At 37.1% G+C, this 17,412-nt stretch overlaps 1 protein-coding gene and 1 long non-coding RNA gene across 2 annotated transcripts in view; both read right to left on the reverse strand.

The window, feature by feature from the left end:
* Positions 1-1,283: 1,283 nt before the first annotated feature.
* Positions 1,284-4,616, reverse strand: LOC118250726 (uncharacterized). Its single transcript, XR_004779520.2, has 3 exons — positions 4,391-4,616; positions 3,752-3,809; positions 1,284-2,062 (listed from the first exon to the last, which is right to left on the reverse strand). It is a non-coding gene; the product is annotated as an uncharacterized LOC118250726 (long non-coding RNA).
* An 8,112-nt stretch (positions 4,617-12,728) lies between these two features.
* Positions 12,729-17,412, reverse strand: part of AQR (aquarius intron-binding spliceosomal factor) — a 52,255-nt gene continuing 47,571 nt past the window's right edge. Inside the window, exons 34-35 of the mRNA XM_035552027.2 lie at positions 16,289-16,402; positions 12,729-13,310 (exon numbers count right to left, since the gene is read on the reverse strand). Coding sequence (XP_035407920.1) covers positions 13,071-13,310; positions 16,289-16,402 — 354 coding nt within the window. The 3' untranslated portion in view covers positions 12,729-13,070. The remainder of the gene's footprint in view (positions 13,311-16,288; positions 16,403-17,412) is intronic.

Below are 17,412 nucleotides of genomic sequence, written 5' to 3' on the forward strand. Positions count from 1 at the left end.
CATGAACCACAAACTTGTTCTAGGTTTGAGTTTGGGTGCATTTATTTCTCCTTCATCTTCCTTATTCAGAACACATATTATGGTCAGTCTGAATCACATATTTCCACTTTTTATCTTAAAATGCATTTTAGATAGACGTTAAATCTACTTTACATTATGTTACAGCTGTTTGGAATGCCATAGCAAAATTCACATCTACTCAGTTCAGTGATAATACACAGTGGCAGTTAAATGATTCAGAGAACAGAATTAACAAAAAAAAATAATTAAACTTCTATTTATCATCACCTAATTCAGCATAAGATGATGCTTGATGTTTGAGGCCAACTGGGGACAAGGGTCTTTTTGAAATACTATCCCTGTTCACAGCTTACGTGATCTTTTTTACTATTCAAGATTCACACCCTGAAAACTTCTTCTAAGGATTCAGACCCCTAGCTATTCTGATAAAAAACAAAGACTTCAGTTATGGCAAACTTTATTTTACAGTGTCCTTTTTATTGCAGTAGCTTACTGGCAAATATGAATTCAATTGTCTTCTGTTCTGAAAAGAGCAAAAGAAATTATCAATCATACTTACCCTTCCCTTTGTCAAATTTTAGACATGCAAATGGTGGAATGATTAGAACCTCTCAACAGATTGGCTCTACTTTCTTATTTTTACAGAATACATAATTTTCCCCAAATACATTTTCAAAAATAGCTAAGTAGTTTGGGGATTTTCCAATATCCAACCTGAGGTAGACGTTTTACATGAAAAGTCTCTGACCAAATGGCCACAGTTTTGGCAAAAATAGAGGAGGTCTCTAACAATCAAGGCCAGTCTCCAGCTGCCATAGAGACCCATGCAATCAATTAAACCTCTTCAAACTGCCTTCTAGGTGTGATCATTCCTGTAAAATGCAGTTACTGTCACCCTGGCAGCTGGTCACTATACAATGTCTTTTGAAGCAAGAAAGAAAACTTTTAGAAAACAAATCTTGTTTTCATATATTTACTTACTATTATATAAAGATAACAGAACCAGCAAACATGGGACATAAAAAGCAAAATAAAAAATACTTTCTCTATAGACCTATTCAAATTCTTGGAAATCACAAGTATTACAAGTAAATGGTTGGATAATGCTTAGTGTTCAATGGATCATAAAAATATGCCAAAACAGAAGGACAAAGTAGGATATAAGGAAAGTGTCTACAGAAATTCTTTCTTTATTTAATATACTTGAAATCAGTGCATAGAGCCCACCCATCAGCAATGCTGTTCCACTGAAAAACTGTTGTTCACAAGAAATTAATACAAAATAACATCATAAAACAAAATATTTCTAAAGTCTATTGCAAAGGAAATAAACTAAAAAGGCACCGAAACATATATATGAAAACACGCACACTCCAAAGACCTCAGATCAGAATTTTACTTCTCTTACTATTGAGCAATGTACACTGGAGATTAAAACATTCACAAAAATAAATTTCCAATTCAGAATCTATTCTTCTTGGGTGTCTTAGTCGCACCCATTAGGTGCATTCCATCATCTTCCATTTAAATAGATTTTGACACTAAGCTCAAATCCTGAGATAAGCACTTAGCTACCTTCTCCATGTACACAGCATCATTACCCATTTTGAAAACAATAGCTGCAACTTGTATTTTATATTCTCAGAGACAAGCCTCTGAAGTGTTAAGGTTTCTAGACACTCTAAAGAGAAATGTACACACTGAAATACTAAGAAAAAATATTTGGAGTTAAAAAATATGAGATTAATAGAGTAAACAATGAAATTCCATTTTATACAGTTGAGTGCTTGTCTGATGCAGGGCTGTCCTCATTGCTTAACATGGGGACTTGCCATTGCGCACATTCTGAGCACACTGCCTCCCCAGACATGCACCCTTCAGCAATGCTTCACTTAATTCATCTAGTCCTATTAAAGTAGCCAGAGGAGAAAGGAATCCATGAAGTGCACACATGAGTATGCTTATGGGCCAGCCAAGAAACACCAGGACAATGAGCCAAAAGAATGACCACACTATGCAGTTGCAGTCTGTCATCTGAAACCTAGCAACAGAGAAAAGAAAGGTTAACTTTGATGGCAAATGTATATAGAAATATACAGATAAAACTCAATTTTGTTTGGAAAATCTTATTTTGAGGGGTAAAGGGTATTTTCAGCCAAGAAAAATTTTTTTCCTATATTTAACAAAAGTCTAACATAACAAGCACTAAGTCACATATGCCTCCTGGGAAACTTCCTAAGGAGGAAAGGAAAATATCAGATTCCCTTTAATGAATAGTCTTCTAGACTAGAATGACTTGGATGCAAATTCTTAAAATAGCTCTACAAGTTGCAATGTTCTGTTTATGCATGAGAAAATAGAGCTACAGATGAAAAAATAATTGACATTTAGAACATAATGCAATATATTAGGAAAATCCTGAGGTCCAGAAAATAGGTGGCCCATGAAGCTGCAGAACTTCACAGGTTGTCAACAGGTAACCAACCTATGGAGGATGCCTCCCACTGCTTATTCTCTGGTTTAATGAGAAATGGTTGCACACAATTGTAACCAGCTTAATTTTTACTATCTGCTGGTTCTTTTCACTATCACTTACTCTCTGTGCTGAGCTTTGAGAATATGTGCTTTTTTTTTTTTTTTCTAAACAGATCCATCAAGCCTATCATCCACCAAGACTATTAACAGACATCTCCCCAGTGACTGAGAAGTGTCATGAGCTGTCAGAGCATTTTATTTCTGCCTTGTTCGTTCTTTCAGCAATCTGGGAAAATGCAGATTTAGTTATATATATCTGAAAATGCTACACAATCCAAAGCACGACCTGGAATTTCCAGCTAGTCTTGTGAGATGTACTGCAGCTAAATAAACCAAGAAAAAAAGTGAATTGACCATACATAAAGCACTGGACCATTTCTCAGTATTTTACTTTAATGATTCATAATTGGGATTTTATGGCAAAAATATAAATTGTTGGGATACTGAGGAAATTCTTTTAATATTAAAAAAAATCATTTAATATGTGCATCTTGGTTATAAAAGGATTACTAAACACCCATATATAAAAATATGTATATATAAATATAAATATATTCAGATATATGTTATATATATAAACATAAATATATAAATATATATAAAGGTGATAAAGTATACATTGAGGAGAGGGAAATGGAAACAAAAGGTAGAGTAGAGAATTTTATTTTTTTTTCTCAGCCTAGTGAGCTATCACTGCAGGTGGTAAAGTATTATTGAGTTAGATAGGTTGTTCTAATTCAGATGCTAATAAAATGCATGAACACAGCAACAGACTGCTCTGATGCTCAGACTCTCATGAAAGAGTAAGCAGTGCCATGTAACATGATAGTAACTCTGGAGTTAAGGATATCCTAAACAGTTCCACTTCTTTAGCAATGTTTCATTTACAAAACATTTAAAATATATCCAGAAAGAATAAATATGACCAGAAATATTTTTTTTATTGAATAACATAATTCTACCTAGATAGAGTGACTCATGGACTAATTTCATAGTAATGTTTCATACTAACATCCTAATGCTGTTTCTCGATTACTATTTAGGTGAGACAACAGCAGCATACAAGCAGCACACAGAGAAAGGGTGACATGCATTTATCTGCTGAATTTACACAGCCTTATGATATAGTTCTGAAAAGCATACAAATGTGTCAATTATCAGTAAAACCAGAAAAATATATGGCTAATAGCCTTACCTTTAAAGCATAACTCTATGGTCCTTTAAATGAGCAGAATTTTTCTTCCAGTCATACACTAAAGCAGAAAAGCAAGATAAACACCTTGTTTGACAAAAGCCCTTTCCTCCTCCTTTCTCACCTTAACTCAACCAACCCCCAGTAACCAACATGCACTCTGCCAGTGGCTTAAATGCTAGGCCGGGTACTGAGAACAGTGGGCTGCTTCAAACACCAAATGTCCCAAATGTCTTCCATAAATTGAGGCACCCCCATGCCTGGCCTTCCCTGACAGTCCCCCACAAACCTTCTACCTTGGGTGATCTTTGTGTGCAAAACACACCGCAGAGGAGGACAGGCCCTCACGGCTGTGCATCAGCCTCCTCCTCGGGGCAGGGGATTTCACACACACACAATCGCAGACTGGCTGAGGTTGGAAGGGACCTCTGAAGATCATCTAGTCCAACCCCCCTGCCAAGCAGGATCACTTAGAGCACGTTGCGCAAGATAGCATCCAGGCAGGTTTTGAATATCTCCAGAGAAGGCGACTCCACAACCTGTCTGGGCAACAAGATCACACCAATTTCACCACACCAAGGCCAACCTGGTGTCACCTGGGCCAGCAACCAAGGGCAAGGTGCGGGACCAACGTTGCCTCACCTGGGGCAGCAGCTCTACAGGACCTGGGGTGATGTGAAGCAGCCAGTGCCTCTGCTGGCAGGGGTGGTGGAAAAGAGCCACAGGGAGCACCAGGTCCCACCACGCCTTCACCTCAGGGCAGACCCCTGAGTAACTCCTCATGCCAAGCCCTGATTACAGAGAGGGAAATACAAGCTGTTTTCCAGCCATCTCTTAACCTCTCCTCCCTTCAGCGCCACCTTCCAACGGCCAGGCCCCAGCCGTTGAGGCTGAGTGGGCCCAGTGGGCCAAGGGGTGCCAGCCGCCAGCGGGAGCTTCGAGGTGGCCTGGGCCTGGCTGTGAGGGAGGGAAACACCAGGAGGGAGATCCCTGGGGCTCAGAAACCCTGGGCAAAGCAAAAAGCAGGCGGTGGTGGAGCTGTTGCTTATGAAGAGGTGGTGGTACAATCACGTCCACTCAAAAATAAGTGAATAAATAAAATAAATATAAAAAAAATCAGCACTGAAGCTGCTAAGCAAGTGTTATCATTGAAAATGTAGGTGTATGAATGTTGTGATGTTCCCAGTTGTAATGTTACTGGTATTCCAGCTGAAGTTTTAAACACCCAGTGAACTTAAGTGGAAGAATGAATTTAAATAAACTGCACAGGACATAGCAAAACACTGATATTAAATCTTCGGTCTCTTCTTCACTGTACAGGTCCTTACTGTTGGAAAGCTTATTTTTTTTTCTCCTGATAGAAAACAGACTAATCTTCACTCTGAGCATGTACTCACTGAATAATGTTGTAAAGTAGTGTTCAATTTCTGATCAGCTTTGGTAAACAAGCTAGCGAATTAAAACTGTCTTCAGACATCTCAGGTGTCAGTATAATCAAGCTGTCGTAAATCTGCCTTCAAGCCAGAAAAAGAAAGTACAGTCTTTGTTGTTCTATTGAATGACTTCCCTATTCTGAGCAGATTTTACTATGTTGATAGTCCATAAAATTTAATAATAACACTAGAAATATGTTAAAGACTTTTCTCAGAAATATCAAAAAGATCATTGTAATTGTTCCTTATCCCCAACATCACTGGTTTGAAAAGGGTGTTGCAAGACTCACTGCTTTTTCTTCAGCTATTCTTATCTATGCAGTCTAGAGCTAGACCTGAAAAAAAAAAAAAAAAAGACTTTTGAGACTGTCATGGGACGTAGACATAAAAATCTAAAACTGTACCCTGAAAAATCTGCACAAAATCCTGTCTAATCCCAAGAGGCTGTATGGCTCATGAGAGGCCTTGATGTATATAGACCAAATTCAGAGCCAGGAAGTAGCAAACTAGGTTACTGGCAGTTTGGCAATTTAGGCAGATTACCTTAATACACATTTCTACTTACATGCACAGTGATTCCTTTTCACATTACATCTTTCACAGGCATACTATATCCATTCCAGAAAGCAAACATGGTTGATGTCTTTTCTCTCAACTCTGTGTGATGTGACCAGATTGCAAAATGCTGCAGCAAAAACCAGCAAAACTCAGGCAGCTAACAGTTACCAAGTAGGAAGAAAAAGGTCTGGTCACCAGCAGACTGAGATAGTGAACTCATGTCAGAAGGTGGAAAGTAAGGGTAAGATTCCCACTTAATGCTTAGCTGGCTGACTTGAGAAAGAAAGCTTTTTCTCTGCTTGCATGAGGTTGAGAAGAGTCATAAGCAACAGCCTGTTCCCTACCTTCTCAAAGGAGAAAGGTAGCCTAAGGTGGAGACAGGTGCCAGGTGGAAGACTGTTTGATCAAAGCAGATGAGGGAAAGACTAAGGATATCCATGACAAGTGAGTCCAGTAACAGAGATCTCCTTGATCCCAGGATTCTTGACCTGGTTTTTAGCTTTGGGTCCCATCAACGTACTCACTGTTGTCTGCTAATTCTTTTGGAACAGTGCTACAATCTAGATTCTGAAATTGACATATGAGACATCCCAAACCCGAAATCACTTATAAATGCTCCAACTGGGCTGTCGGTTACCTAAACTTTCTTGTTTGTATTCTTTGGGATAACATGAAGGGAGAGTGAGAACAACTCAGTGTATGAGTCAGTGACCTCATTCTCTGAGAGAGCCTTTCCAGACTCCAAAACAGAACTCCTGAGATACAGCGATCATCTTTATATCCAGTAATGGCCACCCCGCCTTCACAGGAATATTGTTTTTTAACTAGCTCCTTACTATAGACTCCACTGGTATGTTTTACTGCTCTCCCCCTAGGTACAAACTGCTGCGCAGAAGTTCTGGGAAGGAGTTGGAGCTGCTTGCCAGGATACAGTCAAAGTCAGTGCCCTAAACTTACTGTGATGCTTTTCTCCAGGAAAAGTTGAGTGCTTCACTGGAGTGAAGTGCAGCTGCGGTCTAAATGGCACCACAGAAAAGAGCAAGATCTATTAGACACATGGGGTAAGAAATTTGCCATTTTCATACCCAGGTAAAACCTGGTACAAAAACATGCACACACACACATATTTCTGAACTAATCTTTAGTCAGCTGCACATCTATCCCAGTTTTTATATCTAAAATCACTAAAACCTTTTCCTACTTGTGCATATATACGTATATATTTGCAATTGTATTTATAGTTCATTTAAAAGATCTTGCTAGGTGAAACATAACTGTTATTAGATTCATAAATTAAAGCTAAAGCACTGTGGTATATACATGCCTTACTGCTATGCATTACGGGGCATATCATAATATGCTTACTGACCTCTGATCTAATGCCCACCCCCCTGAAAGAGAGCATGGACATATATTCATTTATAGTTCTGTATGTTGTAATAATACCAACAACATTTTAAATCCTGATTTAAACTAGTAATTTACTGGATTAGCTTTACCTTATATTAAGCAAAATACCAGGTTTCATACAGACAGCATCAAGCATATCATATTAGTTATTGTAATAAGAAATTCTCTTAAGAATTGACTCTCTTAAAAAAAAAATTACTGATACACAAGATGTGTGTGTGATCCCCTGATATTCATGTGGCTCATCTAAATCCACCACACTAGCTAAGTTTTTCTTTCCAGTTGATAACTGTTTCAGCTTGGAGTTACAGGGAAGGTACTGTGTCTAGGACCGAGAACCAAGATGAGTCAGGACCAGCAGCTGTCCTCAATGCCTCTTCTCATTACACAGTTCAGACTGACAGAGTGCCGGTGGGTGAACACTGCAGGAGCAGGGAGCAATCTAGGACAACTGCCCCATTCTGAAGTATCTATGTATGCAGGAGTACGATTAGCTCTTAGTACATTAGAGATCAGATGAGTTGAGGAACAGGGTATATGAAAATAGAAGTAGAAAAGTCCTTGCCTCTGTGTAAGCACTGCTGTGCAATGACTGAAAACATTGGTGTGTTATCACCACTATTTGCATCAAAAATCCAAACCACAGCATCATATAGGCCTCTACGAAGAAAATTAACTCCATCCCAGCCAAAAAAAAAAAAAAACAAACAGCAAGACAACACTTCTGCAGTTGGGCTTTTCTTTTTCCCTAATTGTCTTGTTTCAGTGTTCTTGCATGTGTCCTCAAGCAAAAGAGGATTACTGTTAAGGCTCTTTCTCCCCTTTATGACTCAGCATGCAAAACATGTGGTATGTCTCATTTTAGAAAATGTGGTATTGCCCAATAGGACATGATTGCTGCTGCCAAAAATCACTCCCAAAAATAGGGCAAGTCTGCACTGCTGTGGATTAAGGTCAGAAAGAGAATCTTAGTGCCTCTATGCTGAGCTTCCCCCTACCCACTTCTGCTGCCCCTAAACTACTTCCTTTACAGTAGTTACGATACATTATGTCCCTAATGACCGTCACATCTAAAAATAAGTGCTCTTGACACACAAGAGATGTCAGGCTAGCACAGCAGGATGCTGAAGCGTCTCTAGATGTGTAGCAGGGCTTCTCTTACGCTGGATTGCAGCAATTTAGGAATTCACACTTGATAAATGCAATAAGGGCGGCTTCTTTTTATCTCTCACAAACAATGCCAAGAGTGACATATTCCTGACCCTTATTTGGGTCTCTAGCTTATTCTTTTATGCTATTCTCTGGAATCATAAAATTCCAATGTTTCATCAGGCAAATGTACACTGTGGCTCTATATGCTTTTTTACAGATATCTATAGATGAACCATGTAATTGACAACAGTTGGCTCAACTTTTTGCTTCAGTCTACATTTTCCTAAAAATGAATCATACATGTATACAGAAATGCATTCTCTGTTTCCTCTGATAATGTTTTTCAAGCAAAGAGATAATGTCTGAACTCTGGAAAGTTTCTTACTTGTAGCTGAAATAACTCTTCTGCTTTTTATTTTTATCTTGTTTTCCAGACACAACAGCACAGCAACCAGCTTCTCTGCATTACACTTAACTAATGTTATTATTACTTGATTCAAAGATCCATGTCCTTGCTCTGTTTTTTTTTCCAAGGTGATAGAAAATCTAACAAAAGCTATATGAAACTATTTTTCTCAATAGCACCGTATTACATTATCCCTCATATGTGCCAGATTAAGCTGATTAAAGCCCTTCCAGAGAAAGGCCTGGAGAAATAATCTGCCCTTGTTACCTACCATAGGAGTGGGAAAGATCATTTTCTCATTCCAATAGCGGTATTTAGTGCCCTGAAATATTGCTATTTACAAACTGAGATTGAATAACACGGCAGGTATTGTTTCTTCCTCTTTTCTTGCATTCTTTTAACATAGTGATTGTGTAGATACACCTGATGGTAAGGAAAAACTTTGTTTTTGAAGGTTGAGAATTATACTTTTTCAGAAACCACACAAAAATTAGGCAAATGCATGGACTTACAGAGGATGCTTAGCTGAAAGACCTTTAAGGAAATTCTTTATTAATTTGCAATTTTAATAGCTTTCTTTTAAAATGTGTTTCTTAGTACTACAGCACACAAACATTGTACAGAGTTCTTTCTTTTGTCAGGTTCTTAAGCAACCAGTCCTCTGAGGTACAGGACTGTATGAAAACTACACTGAGAAACCACATAGCAGGGCAAGCACTAAGGGATGTAAAAACAGCCTTCAAAACTCCCCTGAAAACATTCGTTTTCTATTGATTGATTCTGCTGGGAGGATTACCATGTTTGGCAAAGGAAGCTACACTGCCATATGTCTTAATGGCATTCACAGCTTCTTGACTGCTGTGGGTCATGATTCATTTGTTGGCTAGGACATTTACTTTTGTCTATTTGCTCTACGAGATTCCAAGTGTTACCTAATTCTCGTTTCAATAGAATTGTAAGTCATCTTGTTTATCCAGTATGTGAGCAACATCGCCTGAAGGTTCTCTTTTTTAAAAGAATTCTGATTTCAAAGAATAAAAGTAGTCTTTCCTGTCCTGTCAGCAAAGGCCTTCTGTCAACAGTACTTAACTTCTACTCCACATCAAAATACTGTTCTTCAGCACTGATACCCTTTTATGTCCCATGAAACAGCAAAGACCCAGTTTAAGAAGGAAGTGAAGTGGCAGAATGCTTGTTTCCCTGTTTGAAAAATGTTAGAACCTTACCCAACACATACAGCAGTACTAACGCAAAGTCAAGGTAGGCTAGGAAAAAACAACAGCCTTGTCTTTCAGAGTTTATGGATGCTGTCATTAAGATCTCCAGCTCCTACAATCTTTTCCCTTGGCAACTTTTTTTTTTTTTTTTTTTTGGCCACATTGCCAAGCCATTTCAAAGTTCCATAAACTAAAGCAAAAGCAAACCATGCTCTGAAACGATTACTAAGGCATTTTCCTAGATCATTTCTAAACCTGCACTTACTGCATTATTTCAGTCACAGATGGAAAGTGCTGCATAAATACAGGCCCCTATCTCAGCTATGTACGGATGAAGGATCAGTAAGAAAGTGAACTGCTCTTTGCTCGTTTTTCTGGTTGTTACAGAAATGAGTAGTACATTGAATTACGGTGTCATTTTTATATCAACACAAAATAGAGTCTAAGGAGTTGAGCTGTTGCTGAATAAATCTGGAAAGTACCTTCCAAGTTGTTTCACAGGCTCAGTGTAATAGAGAAAGATTAGACCAATTAATGGAAGTGCTGGCTAAGTAAATATGAAGAAAAAACACTAACACTTCTTTACTTTCATTTAAAATGTCCTTAGTTTTTTATTGCATGGCTTTGGAACAATAAAAAAAAAAAGTGCTTTTAAATATTTTCCTTTTGTTCATATGTTTAAAGGATCTTCTCTTCACAAAGATTTTGTTCTCTAGGTTTTCATGCATTGCTATAATCATTCTTTGCAATAATGCTTGGATAGTGTTTTGTTTTTTTTGACTGTTCACTTAAAAAAAATCATATATATATATATCATGATTTTTGTTTGAAATTTCAATTATCTCAGGAGTTAAATACATTATTAACATCTAGACCTCATTGTTCGCTAGAATAAAGATACAGACATCAGAAGGGGATGCTAAATTCCAAGCAAACATTGCCTTTGGAAAACAAAGTGCGTAGATCAAAATTAACATTTTCACTTCTCCCACCAACTCTTTTTCATAATAAAGTTTAAATAGAAAATCAAAACTAAATATATTTTCCTGGAAAACACTAAGTTTATGCTTTACCAAAAAATAATAAACAGAACCAATTTTTTTTTAAAGGCCTCCGAATCTATAAAGAACTTTGCAACCACTGCTACATGATAAACATTATTTTCCAGGCTTCTGAAAATGCATTCTCCCAATGCTTTCACGTCCCTGAAAAGTGTAAAGTTCAATGTACAGAAGACGGCAGCAAGGACTAGCCAATAAAATCTTTGTCACAAGTCCACTCACCATTTTAGGCCATCACTGAGGACTAGAAATTTAACTGTATACCTGGCTGTTCTACAAAGACCCAGTGAGTCAGAAGGGACCACATATGCAGGCCTGCACATGGGATGCAGCATCACACAGGTCAGTGTGCTCTCAGACGAACAGCAAGATTTCACCACAAACCACATACCAATCAAGAATGTCTTCACAGTCCCTTTCAGCTTTGGTTGCTTTTTCCATCGTATTTATTGATAGAATCTCTGCCAGTTAAATCATCCCTTTTCGAAAAAAAACCCTTCCAGAATCCTTTACCATTGTTTCCTAAAATTCTGAAGCACAGTAAGTGATTGTCAGACTCATATTTATAGAAAATGGTTTGGAAAACAAAGATGACAACCCTCAGCTGAGTTTGTCACATGTTGCCTGAAGGCCCTGTATTATTCATCCCTGCTTGAACATGTGAACATTACTGCACGAAGCTTACCACCCTAACATCGACTGCTACTTGTCCTCCAAGGGCAGACAGTTTGGAAGTAAGCAGTACATTCCTTTCCACACAGAACAAACAATGAAAGAATACAAATCTGCTCAAAAGAGTATTCTTGCCTGAGATGGCTCAGCAATGGATGAAAAGCAAACCAAAAAAATGAGTACTATGTGCCAATAGTAAGTATTATGGTTTGTTACTCCTGAGCTACCCTCTAACTGACGGAGGATAATTCCTGGGGGAAAGGAAGGTGAAATGAGTGCACAAGGCAGGTGCATGATTATGCACAAATATATAACACATGTGTTTCATTGAGCTTGGCTTACATTTACTTTTTTCTTTTATTATACTACAAAAATACTAAGAAAAAATAAAGACCTTAAGTCCTAGTAATAGGTTAATGTAGGTTGATGAATCTCTAATCCATTTAATGAGGAAATTCTTCTGGCAGATTCAGAACTGCAATACTTGAAACCCAAGTATTTCCCCATTGTCAACAGTCAAAGATGTTCCTATGGCTACTCCTCTGTTTGAAAATCAAACTTGGAAATTCGTAAGTCTTATTGAACCACTGGAAAATTTGCTAAATTGGTAGATATTTTTAATGAACCAGGGAAAAACCTCTCACTTGTCACTTTATGAAAGATATCTATTTGGATATTACTCTAGAAAACCCACTCAGCCATTATGTCTTTAATATCAGTATTACATGTTTTGTAAATCCTTCATTCAGTGAACTACTTTAATATTTATTCCTCATAGGGCTTTATCCTGTGTCCTCTTAAAATGAAAGAGATCTTATTTCAAAGCCCTAACTTAATGCTGTTAAAAAGCTGCATCTTAACTTCTTGTGTGAGGAATGATTCAATAAAGCTTTTTAAAAATTTCAAAGTCCCATGGTAATTCACATTGCTCATATGTGCAATTAAATCTTACTGAACTTGAGCCTATGCCTCAGATGCTATCTCAGTGTATATAAGTACAGTTCTGTGTAAGAAATTATCCACTGTAAAATATTAAGGAAACTGTAAAGACTGTCTGGTCAATACTGAATACAGTTAATCAGTAAATTTTAATGTATAACTCAGTGATTGAATTAAAGACCAATGACTTAAAAAATATTCACAACTTGTATAAAAGCATCTTTACTGAAAAACTTATGAAAAGGAAACTATATCATTTGAGGCAATTAAACAAATTACATTACAAGAACTCAGTAAAACGTTTGGCAATCATTTTGCTTGTCCACAAAGTATTCAGTGAAAATATACAAAACAAGGTCACATTACACAAGCAACCATTTAAAAAAAGTCAATGTAAAAATAGCAATCATATTTCTAACTGCTTTTTCCCATCTGTTTTCCAAAATACAGATATGAGGACAAACATCACTTGGATCACTTTTCAGTCTCATCTTCAGGTTCACTGTCTTCACTATCACTGTCTCTTCCGGGGTGTTCTGGCATTGTTCGATGTTCAGCCACTTCTGCCACTTTCAATTCTTCTTCCTTTATTTCTTCTACCTTATTTTCTTCTTTTGTATCTTCCTGCATGCCTTGCACTTCAACTTCTGCTTCAGTCTCTTGAGTTAGAGTCACTTCAGCTTCTTCAATCATGGCAGGTGGGGGCAATAAACGCTGAATGATAGAAAAAGAAATAATTTTCAGTTTTTACAACAAATAAATCATTTTGGTATCTATTCCTATTTTAGCCTAAACTGTTTGTTCACTTTAGATTTAAGGATTTGCATTAGATAAAATAACAATAAAGCCTTAAAATTTCAAAGCCTTAATAGGCTTCTAAAGCCCTTTAGAAAGTGCCTATATAAATAAAATGAAGAGTCATCTTGGTTCACACAGAGGTCTTACTTTTTTTTTTGCATGAAAAGCAGGTGTTAAAAACTCAGTACTTCCAACTCAAGGGTATCAAACATTTCATTATTCCAAATAGACACACAAGTGACGGGACCACAGCAAAGCCCTATTTGGAGCAACAAGCACGTTCCCACCAAAACCTCATCTATCAACCATTTTAAACTCCAAGATAAGCTGGACTCCTTTTTAAGCCTGACTTTAACAACCTATTCCAGTAATTCAGTAATTTCTCCTCAAAACATCTTATAAAGTTTTATATGGACATTATCCGTATTTATGCAAGTTCATTCACAGCTCTAAAAGTAGAACAAGTTCAAATAACAGGTAAAGAAATACTTAAATATTTTTCACATAATACTTCTGTAAATGTATTTTAGTGTGTTCAAAGTGCTTTGCTCACAACCAAGAATGCGGTTTGCAAGTACAAAACATTACAAGCAGCAGTTGTAGCCACGTTACAGACCTGGGGCAAACAAACAAAGAACACAGTGACCTGAAAACTATGAAGAATGCTATTCAACTCCAGGCTGTATAGAAAATCTCATACTTCTTGCAGCTTGGTATTATTTAATGACATGGTAGATACTTGCTTGAATACTGTGAAGCATTTCAATGAAATAAAAGCTTGATAAATCTCCTGTGGATGATTGTTTGGTTATGTTTTGCTTAAAGGCAATTTGGCTTCTCACGTACAATAAAATGTTTAATTATTGTGAAGTCTTATCTTCAATTAGATGACATTAATCTTACAAATTTCTGACAAGCATGGACCAATCTATGCAGCAATTATGACTACCAGCAGAGATAAGCTTTTTTTTTTTTTTTAACATACTTTGAAGTTATGCTGTTCCCCATAATCCATTTGTTCACAGAAAAAGAATGTCTAAAAATCAGAGATCCTTTAATACAAAAATATGCATGCTCAACATATGAGACTTCTGTAATGAAGTTAGATTCGCAGTGTGCTTTGTGACTACTACTGTGAGGGCCAATGGAAAAGAAAAGGAACACCATGTTGTATTAGAAGGGGTAAAGAAAACTTTATGTCCACAGTTTTTTAAATTTTTTTAACTTTACTTTTTGGCAACTGTTGCAAGAAGAGCGTGATTCATTTCCATGGTAGGAAACCAGTGTTTTGTTTTTTTTCTTTTTAAACTAATTTTAGCTAGCAATGTAAGATTAGGATGCTAAAAGGAATAGCTGGTATTAGCAGAAGGTGCATATTCAATTAGGGAATCAAGCAAACCCATCTTTTAGTAAAATTTGCATGCTACCATCTGCTTTTCAGGACATTCATACACTTCTGAGTGTAACCAACTGCACAGTCCACTGCATCCTCATTAAATGCAACCTGCAATATACAGCTACAAGAAACGATTTTACTGGTGTCATTCTTCTTCCTTATACCCTTTCTTTACAACAGACAGGTAATTCAAGCATTTCCCCAAAATAGCAAGAAAGCAACCAGCCTACCTGGCAAAGACTTGTTCTGGGTAGCGAAGTACTTAAATTTGACTAAAACTATATTGCCCAGAAGAAAAAAAAGTTCCATGATTCATTGAGATAAGTAGTGCGGAGGAAAAGAAATGTTCCATTCATAAGTACGACATTAAGCTGAGAGAGAATTTTGGGTTCTGATCTCTACTTATTACACAGTAATGATATTAGATGAAAGTCATTGGAAGAAGGAAGGAAGAGGTGACAGAAAAACATCCCTGCATTAATGAACAGAACCTAGATCTCATAGACAAGCACCCTATTCAGAAATGCAGAGTCACGTTCACACTCTTTCCACAGTCAGCTAGAAGAAAGTGAGTAGTATTCCCTTTACATCAATTTCTTCTGCCTTTGGAAACTCTTCAGAAGAGCAAAAACCAACAAGGAAGCTACACAGAGTACCATGTAAGAATAAGTTGTAAGTAATATAACTGTAAAACATCTAGGTATTAAATGTAAGGTGTTGCAGTTCAGGGATAACAAAGACCTCTCTGTTTCTGTTTACTATCAACTATTCCTAAGCATCTACAGATCCAAGTGTGTTGACTAAAGGCAGCTCTCTGTATAGCATTTAAACTGTTTTAAAGCTCTGCTCACGTGTTTCTAATGTTTTCTGCTCCAGGGATTAAGCAGTGACAAAATTAGGAACAAAATTGAGAAAGGATCTACCCCTACTTCTGAGACCATACTACTTAGCGTGGTGCTGAACTAGTACTGATAAAAAATTCCACCAGACTAAAACACTGCAGCTGCTAACCAGACTGGATAATACAGCCAGCTAACTTGGTTAAAATGGTTTGAAGACATGACATAGTCTCTCTATACACTGCAGCCATGTCATGAAAATATCTATTACAAAGCATTATTACACCATGCGGCAGTGCTGTAATATTACTAGCTGCACTTACCTGAAGCATAATGCACAAGTTTACCTCAAGTAGGTATCGAACAGACTAGATCTTCAGTATTAATAAGGAATTTTGCGGCCCAGACAGAATTATATCAAGCACTCAGCACTAGTTATGGCTGTTTTGCGGGCCTTAAATCGGGGCCTAATTTAGTAAAAGATGCAACTCCTGCTACTGCAAGATTTTAGAGACATCAGTATTCTCACTCTCAGCCATAAAACCTTCTTGAACTGTAAACATAAAAGGACAGTCTCAAACCTCAACAGTATCCCTGGTTACTTACTGAAGTTGATTTTATTTTAGGTATGCACCTTCCAATAGTAAGAAGGCCCTTACCTGTTGGTAGTGGCGTGTACTCTGTATCATGTGCATATACATATTGTACACAAAGTTAGCCATCTGAGGCATGTTCTTAATAACATGTATTTGGTGAGATGGTCGTTCTCCATTCTAAAGAGGAAAATAGTAGAAATTCAGCAAGCAAAGCAACACAACCATTATCCAAAAAGTTGTTGTACTGTTTTAGGAAACATAAACCCAGTAAATGAAAAAAATGCTTTTTAAAAAAAGAAATAGCTAAATTCTTTTGAATGGTAGGAAATGTGGGACTTGCATTTTGGGTGACTGGATTAATCATGACACTGCAGCCCAACGAAGAAATTTCATTTCAGGACAGGCTGGGTTCCAATACTTAATCCATAAGGTACATTTAGGACTCCAATCATTTAACTCAAGGCATAAGTAGTTTCAGTTCACATTAGCCTACTTATCTGCCAGAAACCACCTCATCCTTGCCTACACTCACACTCTCTCTGACCATGTACACTTGTACACTCCATTCTTTGTTACAGAGTAGACCAGTTTCAACAGAAAGGCTCCCTCCTAAACATGTCAACAGCATTTAAGACCACGTAAACATTTCTAACTGAGTTTTGGATTCATGCAGGTACCCTTCTCAAAGCTTCAGACAGCAAAGCAGACATGTTCCTCCAGTTCTCATTTGGTTGTTTAGCATCCTACTCATTGAGAGTCCTGTACTTAAATACTTGACCTTTTACTAAAGTTTACTAGTACAATATTACAAAATTTTTGTATTTACATACCTAGCTCAGCAACAATTTTAATCGTTATCCTGAATTACTCAGTCAAATGCAATTTTACCAATATTAATGAAAAGCAATTAGCTTTGTATTTTTTTTTTGAGAAGTGACATTTATTTGTTTTGTAACAAGACAAAAATTTATAACACTGTAAAACCCTACATATTTATCCTAAAATAAAAATACAGAATTACTTTCACAGGCAGAACTTAGGAAAAAAAAAGCAGGTATGACTGATAAATTAGTTTTGTGAAATAATCAATTAAGAACAGCTGGTATCATGATCAAAGTTAACTCCAGGGACATAACTATCCAAGGAGCACTGATTTAACAGTGAAGACACTGCAGTCTCGTCTCTTA

The sequence above is a fragment of the Cygnus atratus genome, chromosome 5 (assembly GCF_013377495.2).
Source record: "Cygnus atratus isolate AKBS03 ecotype Queensland, Australia chromosome 5, CAtr_DNAZoo_HiC_assembly, whole genome shotgun sequence".
In the NCBI taxonomy this organism is placed as follows: Eukaryota; Metazoa; Chordata; class Aves; order Anseriformes; family Anatidae; genus Cygnus; species Cygnus atratus.